General features: G+C 40.9%; 1 protein-coding gene across 2 annotated transcripts in view; it reads left to right on the top strand.

Annotated features, from left to right (window-relative positions):
* Window positions 1–18,019, top strand: part of LOC105933984 — a 78,852-nt gene that overhangs the window by 1,935 nt on the left and 58,898 nt on the right. For both annotated transcript variants that reach the window (XM_036149121.1, XM_036149120.1), the window contains exons 2-3: window positions 5,628–5,693; window positions 14,839–15,025. In XM_036149121.1, the coding sequence (XP_036005014.1) occupies window positions 5,628–5,693; window positions 14,839–15,025 (253 nt within the window). The remainder of the gene's footprint in view (window positions 1–5,627; window positions 5,694–14,838; window positions 15,026–18,019) is intronic.

Raw genomic sequence — 18,019 nt, 5'->3', positions numbered from 1 at the left:
TTAGCTCAGATGTTTTTGGAGCACATTATCTGAACTCCACATGGAGCCTCACCTTGCGAGGCCAGATCCATCCCATCAAAATGGAGAACGAAGACTGCTTTTGTAGCATTTGTGAATATGTGTGTTGAAAGCGGTCAAAATATTGATATTTAAGGTAAATTTTAAGCATGCTATTTATGCCCTTTCTAATTAAACTATTTCATGTCATAAATACTTAAATATGTTTTATATACAACATTCTTAGCGTTCTGTTTTGCTAGTCTTATTGTATATCATCTTTTATTTTCTATTCCTAATTAAGCTATAAAACAATGCCAGGTTTGCTGGTAATTCTGCTCGTAGCCAATTAAAATGTATTTCCGGATAAATGTGCGCAGACAGAGCTGTTAGTTTCTAAAGCAGGAGAGCAGCTTTTTCCAAGGGCTTCACTTTGAATGGTAACATTTTCATTTCTACGGCTGCTCTTTCTGTTTTCTTCTAGCAGACACCGGTGTGCTGCTTGGAGGACTTCTGTGGATTAACACGCAGGCACACAAGACGTTTTTGGATTGTTCGTAGACAAAAAAAAACCTAATTTAATCAACATAATTATAGGGCTGTCAGCAAAATAATAGGGCTGAAACAATTACCAGTAATTGGATTAATCGTGATTATTCTGTTACTGGAATAATCAACTAATTTAGTAATCGAATCGTTAACTGCAGTCAACATACTCTAAAATATATCAATTGCTGAAAGACCAACCCACTCAGAGCAATAATTAAGCCTGGACTGTATATTTTTCCATTGTGTCCTGTCTGACAGAACTAACAATTGTTGTCTTAATACCAAAGAGAGCCAAACAGATTTTACTTTGACAAGTGGAGCCTTACTGCTTTCGCCATAGTGCTTATTGTTTTGCAATTATCTCAATAGACACAGAAACAGGTAAAAGACAGCAGAGAAAAAATCCTCGTCTGTAAATATGCTCAATCCAGAACTCCTCAAATGGCATAGTTTTAAGCTTCACCTGATTCAAGTTCTGTAAAAAAAGTTCTGCTTCAATATTAATTCAATGATCAAAAAAGGTGCACTGACAAAATAATAGTTGCAGTCCTAGTTACATTGTTTACTAGATTAAACAGACAAGATGGGTATAGACCTCAATTATAAAATGACCATGTTGTCAGCATTAAATATAATTTTTTTTTTACGTTTCTGCCATTTACAATGCATTTAAGATGTACAATAAATGCTGTTTTTTTTAGTTCAAGACACTTTATTGAGGTATGTTAATTTATGAAGTGTGTCTTTTAAGATTATCAATTAATTGAAAAATAATCAAGAGATTATGCGATTGCTATAATAGACAGCTAAAGCCCTACAAAATAATGTGCACGGCCTACAATTCAGTTTAGCGAGTAATGCACACAAACTATGCAGTGATTTGTTTTTTTGTTTTATTTGGACCGTCTAATTCAAGGAAGCTCTGACTGGGGGACAAAGTTGGCTTTTTTTACAGTATCGATGATGTGTTTAAAAATAAAGTCAGACCAAGCACAAAGCTGAAACAAGCTAATTAAAAATAATCCTAAAACAAATGCACTGGCGGCGGCAGAATTTTTTTCATTGCGGTATCTTAGCAGTTGCTGTACGACAGACAGGAGTTGCTGGCCGAACGAGAAATTTATTTATTTTTTATTTTTTTTGAGGAGGTCAAAAAAAAGATGAAGACAAACTTAATTTTCAAACTCACCGTTATCCTACAAGTTTAGCGCTTTACTGATTTACGATACCCTCCCTTACATGATATTGTGAGATTAAGGTAAAAAAAAACAAAAGGATTGCTTTGTTGAGCAATCTTTATATTTGAAATTAGAATTAACCCATTACTAAATTACTACGGTGTATTTTCATTTCCATAACAAAAATCTTGAGGTTGCTTAGCAGTTGCTAGGCTAAATCTCAGCTAGCCCCTGGCGCCGCCCATGGACAAATCTGACTGAGAGAGAGAGGGGAAGATTTTGAGCAGGTAACAGGAAGGTTGTACGCAGCAATGTTGCTATTTTATCCTTCTGAGTTGTTTTTTTTTTTCATATTTTTTTATCGGCCAATGAATATGCTGGACTTAGAAATATTATTAATGTTAAAGTAAGGATTCACAATTTCTAGGGAAATCGTACATCTAGAATTTTATATAAACTTGTGTATTAAGACTCAACTTTTTAGGATGGATTTTGGTTAAATTATTCATCTTTGAAGCAGAAATATGCCCATTAACTTGTTTCACCCGTTATAATGGGCGCTGCTTCACATCTGCATATGACCTGCAATCGTGTGCATTTTGTGTGTCCTAACGTCTGACCTCATCAGGATGCAAACTCAGTATTCCAGCTTGGTGTTTCATGCCAGCTACCTTAATTAAACATTGATTAAATGCCTATTAATGTGCGCTGACTCACAGACAGGGTGTAATCAGGTGAAACAGACTTAATAAAAACATCCAGTGTGGTGCTCAGGAGAAAAAGCAAGGACTCCCTTGAGGAAGGCGGACAGATGGCGGCAGGAATCACCGCAGAGGACAAAGCAGAGTGGATAAAGCGGAGCCCAGCCACCACTTTGGTGATTACTTCTAAATTGGTAATTTGATCTGCCCTTTTTCCACCTACACATTATTGATAAAGCCGGCAATATTTGACCATATTTCCCCCTCCACTGCCGGCTTAACCTGACAACGCTCCACTTCCTGTCTGGCCTGCCCACGCTGCACTTTGCTCAGTTGACAGACAGGAAGTGTACTGCGGGGTGAAGTCTTAGTGGGGAAAGTAGGGCTGCATACTAACAACACATGCACGGTGGAAATCCCATCTGCCAGGAATCTCCCTAATCTCATCGTCCGAATTGAGCAGGAAAGAGAGGAGCGGCAATCACTTTGGGCAAACCCTCTGTGGGATTATGTCTATTTGTGATGACGGGTCAAATGAGGACATCAAAGAGCAAGACCATCGATTGATGCAGTTTTCTTAAAGCCAATGATGCAAAGCTTTGTTGAATTTTTTTTTTTTATGCCAAGAACTTATTTTTCAATTAAGTGGATCCATGCATATGATACCATGATGTGAGGATCATCACGCTGCTATTGGTGGGTTGCTGTGACCTTCTGTCATTAATACATCCAACCCTCAAGCAGCAATGCCAGGAGGCTCCCTCTCTTAGTGGCTCAGAGGAGCAAGAGAAGTGGGTTGACTTCAACCTGCTTGCAGTTTTAACCCTTTAGGAATTGCACAGAAATGACTGGAAAGTGTCCAGGTCCTTGGCTGGACTCCTTTCTGAGAGTGCTAGCGCTAACAGAGAGAAGTGTGAAGGTAGCCGTCAAAATTTAAGATGCCGGTACCATTAACAAAATTGAAAAAGTGTCCTTAGGCAACGTTTACACTGCAGGCCTTGATGCTCAATTCTGATTTATTTTTTTTTTGTGAAATCGTATTTTTTTGCGTGTCCGTTCACATTTCCAAATATATGCGACTTGTATGTGAAGCGGCTAACAAAAAGTAATTCCAAACAGTTTGTGTGCAGGATGTATGGGGGCTGCGGAGATGTTGGCTGTCCTTGTTCTGACTCTAGACTAGTACAAGTTTTGGATGAAGGAGAGGTCAGCTCAGATGAACCTCTCTGCAGACATAATTGTTTGTTGTAGTTTGGAGCTGTCCTGTTTGTCCATTACTGTGTGCTTTGACTCAGCCTGACTGAATAAGACTAAGTAGTGATAGTGTAGAAGATAATCAGCAGCTCCTGTGGAAGTTTGTACTCCTTGAATTGCAGCAGGAAGTGCTGTCTAACCTGGATCTTCGCCCGTGTTGTGACCAGCCCAGGTCCCAGGTAGAGATAGATCCTAGGAACTGAAAGTGATCCACAGCAGACCGCAATGGTGAGGGGAAGCAGTGTGGGGGGAGAACAGAAGTTTGATTTTTTTAAGAGTTAAGAACCAGCACTTTGTCCATTTTGTGAGCCAGGGAGTCGATGTTAGCCAGGTGGATAGAAGGCAAGAGTGTGTGGAGTCCCTGTTGCAGAAGCTTAATGAGCGTACCTGCCCCTTTTCCCTCGCCTGCATATGGGGTGATATCCATAGTGCCACCAACGAAGATCTCAGTGAAGTTCAGCTTGATGAAAAATGAAGGGAAAAAATACCTGTAGAGGACAGTCTGATATTTAGGATTTCCTCTCTTGTGAAAGTGACCACCAGATGGTAGCAGAGAGCAGCGTAAACACACAAATGGGCAAAAAACAGGGAAGCGAGGGACCAGGGCTTCTATCCGTAGCACTATCATGTTTTAATTTTTTTTATTTAGAAGCCAGTTTCTCTGAGTCTCTATTGAAAACGAGTGGAAAAAACACCTAAACCCAAGGGAAAAACTTCAAAAAGCTTGGAGAAGTACTGATCAATACCACCTTTAAAGACAAAGTGTAGTGGCATGGAAGCAGTCAACATGCGACCACAAATAATTTTTTTAAATATCATATATATATATATATATATATATATATATATATATATATATATATATATATATATATATATATATATATATATATATATATATATATATATATATATATATATGTATGTATGTATGTATATGTATGTATGTGTACCCGCCTCTCGCCTGGTGAACGCTGGAGATAGGCACCAGCAACCCCCGCGACCCCATGAGGGATTAAGCGGTTTGGAAAATGGATGGATGGATATATATATCAATGCTTGACATTATTTCAAGTCTTACAATTCTTGATGAGGATATATATTTATTTCTATACATTATTTACAATCTGTTTCTCCTTCACCTTGTTCAACTCCTTGTACAAAGCTTGACCCAAGCCCCAACCTCCCCCCCACCCCCAATTCGCTTACATTCTGCATAAAACAAAAGGTGAAGTTAACTGCTGTTGCCTGTAGTCATTATTATCCTTCAGTAAAGGTGGCTTTTAGGACAAGCATACAAAAAGTTTTTTCTTTTTAAAAAAAAAAATAAACCCTGTGCACTACGTAAGAGAGAGGATCAGACCTGACACTGCCCTCTAGTTTTTATTTGTGGAACTTACGAGGTTTGGCCTGTCCTAAGCTAACAATGAGATCCACACCAGCACACTTCAGAGTAAACACCAACAAAGTCTATTGTCCTCCGCCCTGTGAGCGCCTCTTGCCCCCCCGTCACCATCTCTGTTCTGGGGTTGCACGCCATGAATTGAAGGGTGAGTTTGGGGAGGATCTGCTCGGCTGCTCCCTGCGGTGGATCGACTCGAGCTGACTCGGCTCTTCTATGACATGCAGAGAGAGATGGATGAGTTTTTGGGCACCGGTTCTGGATGTGTCCATCTTGATGGATGAGTTAACACATTGCATCCAGCTCCACAGGTCGCACCGGTCATAACGCCATACCGTCCTGAGGAAGAGTCACGTTAAATAAAGACGGGGCGCAGACGTTCAGCAGATGTTAGAAAGGGGGTGTCCTCCGCTTCTGCTGTAGAAGCTACAGACACTCACATTATGCTGTTTAATGTTGGTTTTAGCATTAAAGCTACAAAAAAGTGCAACCTTCTCAAATTGTCTCATTCTTTATCTAATTTTTGGTCTTTTTCTTCCACTTTAGAGACCGATGTATGTCTCTTTTGTCACTAAGGCCATTCTGTGGGATAGAGGAGGGTGCAACCATGCTGTAAGTACACCAATACTGTGACAACACAACCAAATATGCAAGCTTAGTGGCAAGAAGGAATATAAGCACGCATTTTATAACATGCAGCTTAACTTCTAATTTTAATTTAAACTCTAATGTCAAAAAAATTGCTGGAAGTAGATCCCTGCTCTTTTGTTTTTCTTTCTACCTGAGCAGAAGGATGAGCGACGAGCAAAAATTATTGTACAGAATTATTTTATTGTTTGTTTGTTAAAAAATGCTTGTTTTAATGTTTCAATTGCTTTTCATAGCACTTTATGTAAAAAAATGTCTTGATATTGTGTGTGTATATATAAAATGTTACCCATAGTAAAGATAACATCCCAGAACCCAACACTCCTTGCTGACTTATGTGTGCTTCTGCACACTGAAGCTAAAGCTCACTGAGAGTGTATGTAACCTTTCCCAGCTAAATTTATATTTGGTCTTTTAATTAACTTCCTGACTTTTTTTTAAGGTGTAATGATGATACAGAAAATAAAAAATAAATAAATAAAGATGCAGTTTCCATTAATCAATAGGAATAAAAACTTTGCCATTACCGAAAGCTAACCCTTCTTATAAATGCTGACCAGCTCTTTGTCAAAATACAAGCGGAAACATGCAAATTGTTTTTGGTTATGAGTTCTAAAGTCTTTACAGTTGGGGGGGGGGGCATCTTTGCCAGTTCCCCTAATCTTTAGCTCCCTCCACAGATTCGTAGACCATTGCTCTCTGAGCTCTGCTATCTTTGAACCAACAAGGCAGACAGAAGCTTTGTGTGGAGAAATGTCCCCAAGACGCAGACTGTAAGAAAAATATGCATAGTAAACCTCCAGAACGAGATAAGACAACGCTACACGTTTAAATATCAGCTTTACGGACACAGCCCAATGACCGGGTTCTGTTGGTCTTAGCTCCCCTGTCGAGATACGCTTCCCAGGTGTAAAGTACCAAACACCTCACAACCCCTAACTTCACCGTTTAGTTGTAAAGCTACTGGAGGAACTTGAAGAGAAGCGAGCGACTTATGATGTTGTAGCGATCCCAGTTTTCACTATGAAATAAAAAGATATCCTTCATGGAAGTAGTAGTAGTAGTAAAAGAATCTCAAGACTGAGGCCATTTATGCGTCAAAACATGTCCCTACTAGTGATCTCTTTTCACTAAAGCATTTGGAAACTTTCATCATTTCAACCACTAACAAACAAATAACACTTTAAAATTCAGTTTCATACGTTGTATATTGTGAGAATGTTCATTTTAGAAAAAGAAAAAAATATAAAAGGTTAGGACGGCTCTTGTTTTATTTTCTTCCGTGCTCTGATTGATAGCGGAAAAGACACACACACACACTCAAGCTCCCAGTCTCCTCCTCTCCGCTTTGCCAAAAGGAGGATGGGATTGGATGCACCATCATTAACGGTGAGGTTTCCATGGGGACATCAGAGCCGCGTGGGCCGCCTTCCTGTCTTGGCCTCTGGTTAAGCAAACAAAGTCGTCAGACAAAGCGGCCCGCTTGCTCTTACAGCCTCATTTACATCCTGGGCTGCTTTCTGCATTCAGAAACTTCCTTCAAGCCCTGACATCACGTCTTTGCTCGCTAATCAGGAGGAGCATCGCGACGGTGAAACTGTTCTCGTCGTACAGTCGCACAACTTTTACCATAACCAGTGACCTGCTGAACCAGTGACCTACTTTATGCTGGCAGCCACACACCTGCAGGGTCACCTGGGGCAATGAAATAGACCGTGCAGGTCAGAATACACGGGTACACAAATTTAAGCCTTAATATATGATAATGTGTCTGCCCGAATTAATTTTTTAATAGCTTAACACTACCCTGAACAAAACCCAAGCTAAAATCTGTTTTTTTTTTTTTACCATCCTCCAGTGATTTTGTGCCAAACCAGGAGCCTCACAGCTAAAGGACATCAAAAACTTAGAATAAAAGATAGAAATGAGGCCTGCAGCTCACAGATGAATTGTTGGCTTTTAATGTGCTTTTATGATCTTTATTATTTTTCTGCTGCATGAATTTTTCCAGTCACCTATTTCACTCTGAGAGAATTTTAACCCAGTCGTTTGATTTTTTTTTTTTTTTTTTTTTTTTACAACACAGCCTTATTTCATTGAGATTTACCAGAATTTATTTGCACTCCTCTCTTGATTCAAGGATTCTTTATTGTCACCGCGTGTTACAGTGGTGAAATTTCACATAATTACACGTAAGACAGACAAACAAACAGGTTTGGTTTTTTTTTTCATTTTTTTTTTCATTGTAGCGTTGAGGAGGGATTAAAAAAATAAGATGAAGATTCAAAAGTGTGTATGAATTAGTTGTCCTTCATGAGTCACAGATGACAGATAATGAGGTAATAAGGTGCTTATTGTGCAATTATGACTTGAGGCTTCAAGAATGCGTTTAGATAATGCGGTCCACGCATTATCTAAAAATACAGTGAGGTGCCCTCAGCGGCTTTAAGTCAAAGGGATGCCCAGTGATTCTCATCTATTTAAGCCGTTCTGTTGTAGATTTGCTGCTGTAATTGGATCAGGTGTCCTCCTACACACCCAGGATACCCATGAGGTGTTGGTGCTGAAACATTGTTTGCTATTCTTCAAATTTGTGACTCTCCATTATAACCAACATCTCTACTTGGGCCTATATGTCCAAATAACCTTGTTCCAAAAGTCAGGGGATAATTTGAATGAAACGTTTCAGACGTCACATTTTTTTTTAGCGTTTTTCTAATCGACCTATCATAAATGTTACCAATCACAGCACTAACTGAGGCCTGTAGAGTTTAAGATAAAGCTCTGGGGATTCCGACTTTGCATGGAGTGATTTTGATGTAAATTTGCTGGGACGTCCAGTCCTGTGAAGGTTGGCAACTGTATGGTGGCGATAATCTGTTGTCTGTGGGCTTAGACTTAGTTATTACAGAACATTTATTTATGCAAGCCGTCCCACTGAGACACGAGTTCTCATTTAACAGACAGACCTGTTGATGGCCTAAGGCTGTGGCGGTTCTAGACCAAATTTACCAGGGGGGCCAAGGTGGGGCCAGTGTTTTTTCACAGGGGCACAGAACAAAAAGTGTAACAATAAAATGACAATATTTAACTGTGTAATAATATTAAGTGAGCCACTTGTGGATTTGGAACTGCAGGTTTCAGACCCCTGATCTAGCAGTTGAAAACTTGCCCCCAACTCAATACGGCTAAAGCTAAACGTGAAACATCTTAATTTTTAAATCATTCTTAGAGTAAAACTGTATAGGTAAAAAATAAAATTGGTCAAAGTAACCAATCAGTAATGGTTTCTTTGCCATTGCAAATAATTATGAGAAGTGTATTTAATCTTATGTCTTTAGTACAGGGGCCAGGACCATTTCTACTGGGGCACGGGCCCCTGCTGGCCCCTGTCTAGAACCGCCCCTGGCCTAAGGCTATTGCTGATGTCTTGCTACCTCAAATATTGTGAAACCGCTCAGTTATACCGGCTCTTAAAGAGAATTCAGATTTGACGGATCAAAGCTTCTCTAAAACCAGTTCTGAAGTCTCTGACTGGGTGCCCCTCCATCGATGGCTGTGGCGTTTTTTTTCTTATTATTAAAGGTTTCTAGGACCTTCTGGGACCCCTGGGGACAAGATTGCATGCAAAGCAAGAACATTGTCTTACTATTGAAAGCAGAAAGTTTCTGTGAGCGCTAAGCTGCATCTGAGCCTGGCTTCTGACACGAGCTGATAATCAGATTTACCCCCCTGAATCCGCTGGACTCTACAATGCTCCCCACTGTCGTCGGCCCCCACATTGCCTCTCACCAGCACCCCCCCCCCCCCCCCCCCCCCCCGTCCCCCTCCATCCATCCCTGCAGCAAAGCCAATTACACCCCACAGAAACACAAATCTCCATGTTTTAAAAAGTCACTCTTTTTCAGGGGTTTAACCTTGTTAGGCCGTAAGCCTGGCTTTCTTGTGCATCAGCTTTGTGAAGAATTCACTGTCCCTGCAGACTCTGGGACATAGACACACTTCTGTCTTTGCCCGCCGTCGTCCGCCTGTCAGAGGGTTCACTCGGAGGCAGTGTAATTAAGTGTGTGTGTTTGTGTGTGTGTGTGTGTGCTCCTGCTTATCTATGCTTATGTGTTTGGAGGTGGGTGGATGGGTGGGGGGGGCAGGAGGGCTGCACACGCAAGGCTGTCCTCTGCAGGCCATCTGGGACTCTGACTAACTAATAGACTTCCTACATTCATCGAGCAGCGCCACTTGTACATCTCAATCAGGGAGCTGTTGAGCACAAACAGGCCCGTAATGACATTAGCCAGTTCTGGCTGTGTGAGGACAGCGTGTGGGCTGCCTGACGCCAGGAGGTCAGCCCGTTTCCTGGGGGGCCTGCGAGGACCCAGAGGAGCCCGCACGCCTGTAAATGGGCGTCTGCAGAAAGCGCGGCCCAATGTGCTGTCACTGCTGGAAGTGCCTTCCTCTGGGAGAGCTCACGGCGAACTTTAATTCATTTTGCAGTGAGTTATTAACAAATCCGCTGACTGACATGTGGTGCCTCTGCTGCGCTGAGCTGCAGCGCCAAAAGTAGTTTGTTACTCATGAAGTAACAGAACCATGAAAGAAAATAAGAGGATTTACGTTTGTTTCTTCGTATGCTTTTCTTTGCCATCAGTGACAATGCTTAACCCTCTAACATTGGTTTGTTTGTCGTTGGCAAGGTACAGAGTCAGTACAGAGACAATGCAAAGTGCTTTACATGATTGAAATATAGGAAAATAAAACAGAATAAAAGCAAGCGGGAATAAAATGCAGAAACAAAATAGAACATGGGAAAATAAAAATTAAAAGCAAACAAGTAAAAACAGTTGGACTACAAAGTAAACTAATTATATTTCTGTAATACAGTTCAATTAGAACAGTCGAATGCAATCCTAAACAAATGTGTTTTTAATCTCGATTTAAAGGAACTCAGGCTTTCCGCACTTTTACAGTTTTCTGGAAGTTTGTTCCAGATAAGTGGAGCATAGGAACTAAATGCTGCTTCTCTGTGTTTAGTTCTGGTTCTAGGTATGCAGAGCAGGCTGGAGCCAGAAGACCTTAGTGGTCTGGAGGGTTGATACACTGATAACAAGTCTGTGATGTATTTAGGTGCTAAGCCATTTAGAGATTTATAGACTAACAGAAGTATTTTAAAGTCTATTCTCTGAGATACAGGGAGCCAGTGTAAGGACTTTAGAACTGGGGTGATGTTCTCTACTTTCTTAGTCTTAGTGAGGACGCGGGCAGCAGCGTTCTGGATCAGCTGCAGCTGTCTGATCCACTTTTTAGGCAGACCTGTGAAAACACCGTTGCAGTAATCAATTCTACTAAAAATAAACGCATGGATTAGTTTTTCCAGATCCTGCAGAGACATTAGTCCTTTAATCCTGGAAATGTTTTTCAGGTGATAGAAAGCTGACCTTGTAATTGTCTTTAGATGCTTTTGGAGGTTCAGGTCTGAGTCCATCACTACACCCAGATTTCAGGCCTGATCAGTGGTTTTTAGCTGTGTTCTAACTTTTGATCTCTCCTCTATTGGTCCAAATATTATTACTTCTGTTTTGTTTTTGTTCAATTGAAGAAAATTTTGGCACATCCAGGCATTGATTTCTTTTAGGCATTTACTCAGTGCCTGAACTGGTTTATAGTCACCTGGTGATATGGTGATGTAGAGCTGTGTGTCGTCTGCATAGTTATGGTAGCTGATGTTGTTGTTTTTTATGATCTGAGGTAGAGGGAGCATGTAGATATTGAACAGCAGGGGACCCAGGATGGACCCTTGGGGAACCCCACATGTATTTTTTGTCATCTGGGATGTAAAGTTACCTACTGATATAAAAAAGTCCCTGTCCTTTAAATAGGATTTAAACCAGTCGTATTAATTGATTTGGAAAACGTTTGGAAGAAGGGGGCTTTATATAGAAAGTATCACTCCAGAAATGATTTGTCTTAGACTTTATCCACTGTCGCATTCTGTAAAGCAGGGGTTCCCACACGTTTCAGCCTGCGACCCTCAGAATAACAGCGCCACAGACTGGTGACCCCCTTTTGGCAATCTTATTTTTCTTTTTTTCGTGGGGGAAATTCTGAGAATAAAGTCACAATATTACAAAAAAAGTCATAATTTTTATAACTTACAAGACAGCGCAGCCTTCCTCCTGCGTTAAAACGAGGAATGTGGAGCATCTTGTAAAGTTATACTTCGCTATCGGGTTCACAAAGAAGGAAATGCTTCATCTTTTCAGCACAGCAGCATCAAATCTCGCGGCCCCCACTTTGGGAACCCCTCCTCTAAAAGTCCATTCATCCATTTTATGCACCCTTCATCTTCGTTATCCATCAATGTATTCATCCGTTTGTTCGTCTACCCATTTGTCCAGCGGTTTGTCCTTCCATCCATCCATGGATGGATTTAAATAAATCATTTATTTTGCTGTTCCAGCATCCATTTATTTATCCATCCATTCATCTCCTTGGCATCCATAGTTCCCATACATTCATTGGTCATCCATGCATCCATCTGTCCCTTTTTTCATTCATCCTTCCAGCCATTTCTTTACCCGTCCATTTTATCCCTTAATAAATATTTAAACAGCTAATGTCCGCTGAAGTCTTTTTATTGTATTTATGCTCCACAGTTGTTTTAATCCCTGTTCAACTGTAATGTTTTTGGTGAAGGCAGCTTATGAATTATGCATCATGTTTAAGGACAAAGTCAGACGTCTAAAACAACAACAAAAAAATGCTCAGCTCTGTTTCCACTTTTCTGATTTTCATTAAACGTTTTAAACCTTACCTTTCGTATAAAAAAAAAAAGGCATGCTGTGCAAAAGCCCAGAGGAACGGGTCACATCTAGCCTCACAAACCTTCTTCAGGCTTTTGATGAGCCTGAGTGACAGGCAATAAGGAGGCCTAAGTGGGGGCGAGGAGCGTGGACAGGAGCAGCCTCCAATGCCGTCTCTTGTTCTGGCGTTAGTTCTCCCTCTTTACATCACAAGAATGCAAATCTTTAAAGGCACCACATCTAAAAAAAAAAAGGACATAGTAGAGGGATTCAAAAGCTGATCCTCCCTGTGTAAGTCAGGCGGTCACCCCACCTTCCCCCTGTTCTTCTGTTGTAGGAAGATTTAGATGCAGGTTGGATATTTGTGTTTTCAGCTTGTTTTTTTTTCTTTGCTGTGCAATAAAAGCAAGAGGAGCTGAACTTTGTTTAAGATGAAGCTTAAATCCAAGGCAAATAAAAGCCCCGCGTCTGTGTACCATTTGTTACGACTGTTTGCTCTCGGAGGGCCTCAGACGCGCTGAATGAGTCACTGGCACCAAAGCTGTGGGACAGACCGGTTTTCACTGGTTGGGGTGCTGCAGGCAGTCTACATTTCAATATTTACCAGCTTTTTTTTTTTTTTTTTTTTTTTGCTTGTGTCCGTGGCAGTTTACTCTAAAGTTTTATTGCCTTGAAGACAATTTCCTTTTTTTTTTTTTTTTACTCTGAGGAAGCAGGTTTTCATTCTAGCAAGGCTTTTTGGCCTGTAATTACCTATGTGAACACAAGGGGGCAGTGATGCTGGTGTGCGTTATTTAAAATTGTGTGCACATGCAATACTGTTATAATTCTTTTTCTTTTTTTTGGTTTTGCCAATTACTTGCGGAATATACCCCAGATTGTAATCAGTGATATTTTTATTGGTGTTTAAAATAAAATAAATACTAATAAAACAAATCTTATGTATTTATTGCTATGGACTTTCAACATTTTTAAGCAAACTTTTATTGAGTGCCAAAATAGTTTTTTTTCCTATAAAGGTTATAGTATCAGTAATTTATTTTTCATTTATGTATTGATTAGTTAATGCTATTATGCTTGGAAGATTATTGCTATTTCTGCTCATTTTATTTAATCATTCTAGTTGTTTTTGTTTGTATTTACTTTCCACATGTATCTTACATGAACATATACAGATTAATACCCAATCGCTTACACAGTCCTGCATGTCTTTTAAACCATTAGTCCATAATCTTGGTAGCTGAACAACATGAAGTTAGTCAAATACTTAGTCCAAGGTCCTGTTGAACAGAAATCCAGCTCTGGAGTAAATAACTAAAGAAAATGAATTTATAGAGGTGTCGAGGCTCTGCTAGGAATCATGATAATGGTTTCCATCAAGATTGAAGTTGTAGTCTTGCTGTCGTTTGATTCTGTCTCTCCGTTGCGTGATACAGGGACGGGAGGTTGTGGCCTCAACTTGGCAGATGTGATCGTCTTCTTCTCCATCACGAGAAAAACTCTCAATATTTACCATCCCTATTTGTGAAAAACTCTCCCTATTTGTGAGGTTCTCAGGCACTAGTCCAATTGAGTAAAGGGTTGGGTCCAAATACGTTACCATAACCAAGATACTGTTGGTCTTTATGTACAGGTTTCCAAAACTCTACAGTCTTTGGACAATCTCAAAATAAAAGCATAAAGTCACCCGCTGCCCCATAGCTTCTCCAACAGAAGTGAGACATTTTACCAAATTTGGACATGACAGATGTCAAAATAACGCATCTTAACTTTCCCATTAAACCTCCTCCATGTCACACCTCCATGTAAACCTATGTCCTGACATCTGTTATATTTGCTTCCAGTTGGTATTTTTCCTTTACATCCCTATTATTGGCACTGAACTCACCTTGTGGTCCCTTTTTAATCACCCTTAGCAATTGATAACAGCTACCAGACAGTGGTCATGTCTTGGGAGATTTTCTCTTGGTCGTTTTGTTTCTGAAGGTAATGCCTCAGTTGCAAATATCTATAAGTCATTTTTGGGGGCCAATTTGAATTCCCGCACTGTAGTTTTATTTTAAGTCACTTTTTTCCCCCTAAGCATTTTTCCACCATTTAAATTTAAATTACAATAAATAAATAAAATCTTCAAACCAAATTTTCCAATTGAAATTACAAAGTGGAGTATTTTATAAACGTATTCCCTGCAGTTATTTGTTTTTAAATTTGAATCTTTTCATTTCTTACTAATACGTGACATTAGGAAGAAGAAAATGTAAAAAATTTAAATCTTACAATATTTACTCTAAAATCTGTTTATTATGCCACAGGTCCATGATCATCAAGTTCATCAGCCACCGTCTGTTTGCCCGCGCTTTCTGTCCCATATGAAAGCTCGTCCTGAGGACTTCCACCCGTCGTCTTACCCTAACAATAACTACCGGCAGCAACTTCCATCTAGGAGGAAGATGCAGAGTTTTAACCTTCCTCCTGCCACACAGACCTTATTTCCTGAGGGTAAGTTTATAAAACTTAAATCTATTGCTTTTACACCAGAGCTACAGCAGATCCCAAGATCCTCTCCGTTTCCCCTTATTTCTTTGCCTTTTGTTCTCGTCTGGGCAGTCAACACTAAGGCCACCAAGCTCGTCACTGGATCTTAATCCCTGTCTTTGGTTCTCGTTTGGTGAAGTTTAAATCTAGCCCATGCATTACGCGGAGGAAGGGCCCACAGCGCCGCCCTCCTGGTGGTCCACTGATGGAGCTCTCTATTGAAATCAGTTTTCTGCAGGGAGACCTGCCGCTCCTTTCAAACGCCGCCGTCAGATGTGAAGGCATTTCTCTGTGTTCACACCTCAGCTCCACAGTAGGACACTGCTTTCACTCGGCTGTCCTGTGTGAAAATGTGTGTGTGTGTGCGTAGAGCAGAGGAGGGGAGCATTTCTCAGCACTGAGGTCCAAGACTAATTATTCTGCCATATGGTGGCTCGCTCCCTCACAATCATCCTTGACCCTCCTCCCTAAAGAAACGTGCTGCGCCCAATGCCACGGCTGTGCACTCTGACACATGTCATTCATATGCACATTAGTTGTAGTAGTAGTACACACACCAGTTCACTTTCGGTTGTGTGAGTATAACAGATGGGAATGGCAGGGTATTGTAAAAAACGAGTGCAGCAATGTGGCTTTCAGCGTGTTGACTCCTCCGAGTGACAGACGCCAACGAAACAAGAGAAGATTGTTTGGTACCCTTCGCTCTCCAACGCACACTCAGAGTGGTCAAGAAAAAGTTAGGAAGATTGTGAGGAAATGGGCGGAGCAGCGTGGATTGAAAGTTGGCGGAATGGTTCAAGAGTATGATGACAGGACTGAGTAGGTCTGTGGATATTTGAAACAAGGAATAGGTCGTCATTTATATCGTCATTGTTTCTCATCTATTATGATGTTAAAAAGCAACTCCAAGTTAAACCTTTTTTTTGAGAAAGGATTTTTGGTCAGACCTGAAAAGTAGGGTTACTTTTATTATCACAGCAAAACAGTGCATGCAGGGGAAAAAAACATTTTCTGCCCTCTTTTTGTCTGTTCTTATTCCAAAAATCAAGAACCTGACCTTTTGCCAATTATTGGACATAGTGCACCATTTGATTAACCTGACTCTAGCCATATGGATTTCGCTCCGCCTAGCTCCACTCACATCCATCTGGGACCTCTTCCATAGAGAATGATTTTCTTCAACCAATTTTACTGTCCAGCCAATCAGGACGCAGGGCTGGAGTTTCATAGATGTGACGTAGTGGAGAAGCGACCGTGAGACTGTTTTGATTCGGACAGCAATGGCGGCTCACATCGAGGAAGCAAGCGTTAGCATTGATGCTGCTATTTCTTCCGTGTTGTCCAATCTACCTAATGTTGTTTCATTAAAAGAACATCAGAGAACAGCTCTGAAGGCTTTTGTTGGTGGAAACCATGTTTTCGTCCTTCTCCAGACTGGATTTGGCAAGTTTTGTTTTCTGGCGCGTCCGCAGCGGACATCTTGTCGGTTAGCGGTTAGCGCGAACCATATTAGGAGGCCTTTAGTCCTCAACGCGGTCGGCCCGGGATCGACTCCGACCCGCAGCGCTTTGCCGCCTGTCTTCCCCCCTCTTCCTGTCAGCTCACTGTCAATAAAACGCGTGCCACTAGAGCCGCAAACACATTTAAAAAAAAAAAACTTTAGTTTTTTCCTGCGTCGCTCTCACAGCGTCACGGGTTAGCTTCAGTGTGAGTGGTTGAAATAGCACGTCGATAAAGATGACAGACAAGTGGCTTATCCAATCATATGCAAGGATTTTTGATAAGGCCCAGCCTTCAATAAAAGCAATTCCTATGGAGAGGTCACAGATGGATGTGAGTGGAGCTAGGCAGAGCGACATCCGTCTGGCGAGAGTCAGGTTATCCTTTGGTTGTCTTAGAGCGCCTGGGACATTGGGTCTGCCTTTCTGATAGAGCACTTGACTGGTTTAAATCCCACTGTGTCGGTAGGTAACTTTACATCAGAGATGACTAAAACCACATGGGTGGTTCCTCAAGGGTCCATCCTGGGTCCCCTCCTATTCAATAACTACATGCTCCCTCTAGCTCAGATCATAAAAAAAAACATCAGTTACCATAACTATGCAGACAACGCACGGCTCAACATCACCATGTCACCAGGTGCCTATGAACCCATTAAAGTGCTGAGTAAATGCTTAGAAGAAATTAATGCATGGAAGTGCCAAACCTTTCTACAGTCAAATAAAAGCAAAACTGAAGAAATAATTTTTGGACCAATAGACCAGCAATCAAAAGTTAGCGCGCTTTTTCAGCTAGTAACTACTGATCAGGCCCCAAATCTGGGTGTAGTGATGAACTCAGACCTGAACCTCCAAAAGCATCTGAACACAGTTACAAGTCTGAAGAACATTTCTAGGATTAAAGGACTGATGTCTAGGCAGGATCTTAAAGAACTAATCCAAACGATTATCCTAGTGGAATTGATTACTGCAACGGTGTTTTCACAGGTCTGCCTAAAATGTGGATCAGACAGCTGAGGCTGATCCAGAACGCTGCTGCCCGCGTCCTCATTAAGACTAAGAAACTAGAGACATTACCCCAGTTCTAAAGTCCTTCCACTGGCTCCCTGTATCTCAGAGAATGGACTTTAAAATACTTTTGTTAGTCTATAAATCCCTAAATGGCTTAGCATCTAAATACATCACAGACTTGTTATCATTGTATCAACCCTCCAGACCACTAAGGTCTTCTGGCTCCAGCCTACTTTGTAGAACCAGAAATAGAACCAAACATGGAAAAGCAGCATTTAGTTCCAATGCTCCATTTATCTGGAACAAACTTCCAGAAGACTGTAAAAGTGCTGAAACCCTCAGGTCATTTAAATCTAAACAAATCTAGATTTGTTTAGAGTTGCCTTTAATGTTGAAGCTTGAGTCCAAATTTTCCTATACTGTATCTGATCTGCTACTATTGCAATGC

Source organism: Fundulus heteroclitus, chromosome 17, assembly GCF_011125445.2.
Source record: "Fundulus heteroclitus isolate FHET01 chromosome 17, MU-UCD_Fhet_4.1, whole genome shotgun sequence".
NCBI classification, from domain to species: domain Eukaryota; kingdom Metazoa; phylum Chordata; class Actinopteri; order Cyprinodontiformes; family Fundulidae; genus Fundulus; species Fundulus heteroclitus.
The sequence above is the reverse complement of the archived record's forward strand: the minus strand, read 5'-3'. Positions and strand labels throughout refer to the sequence as shown.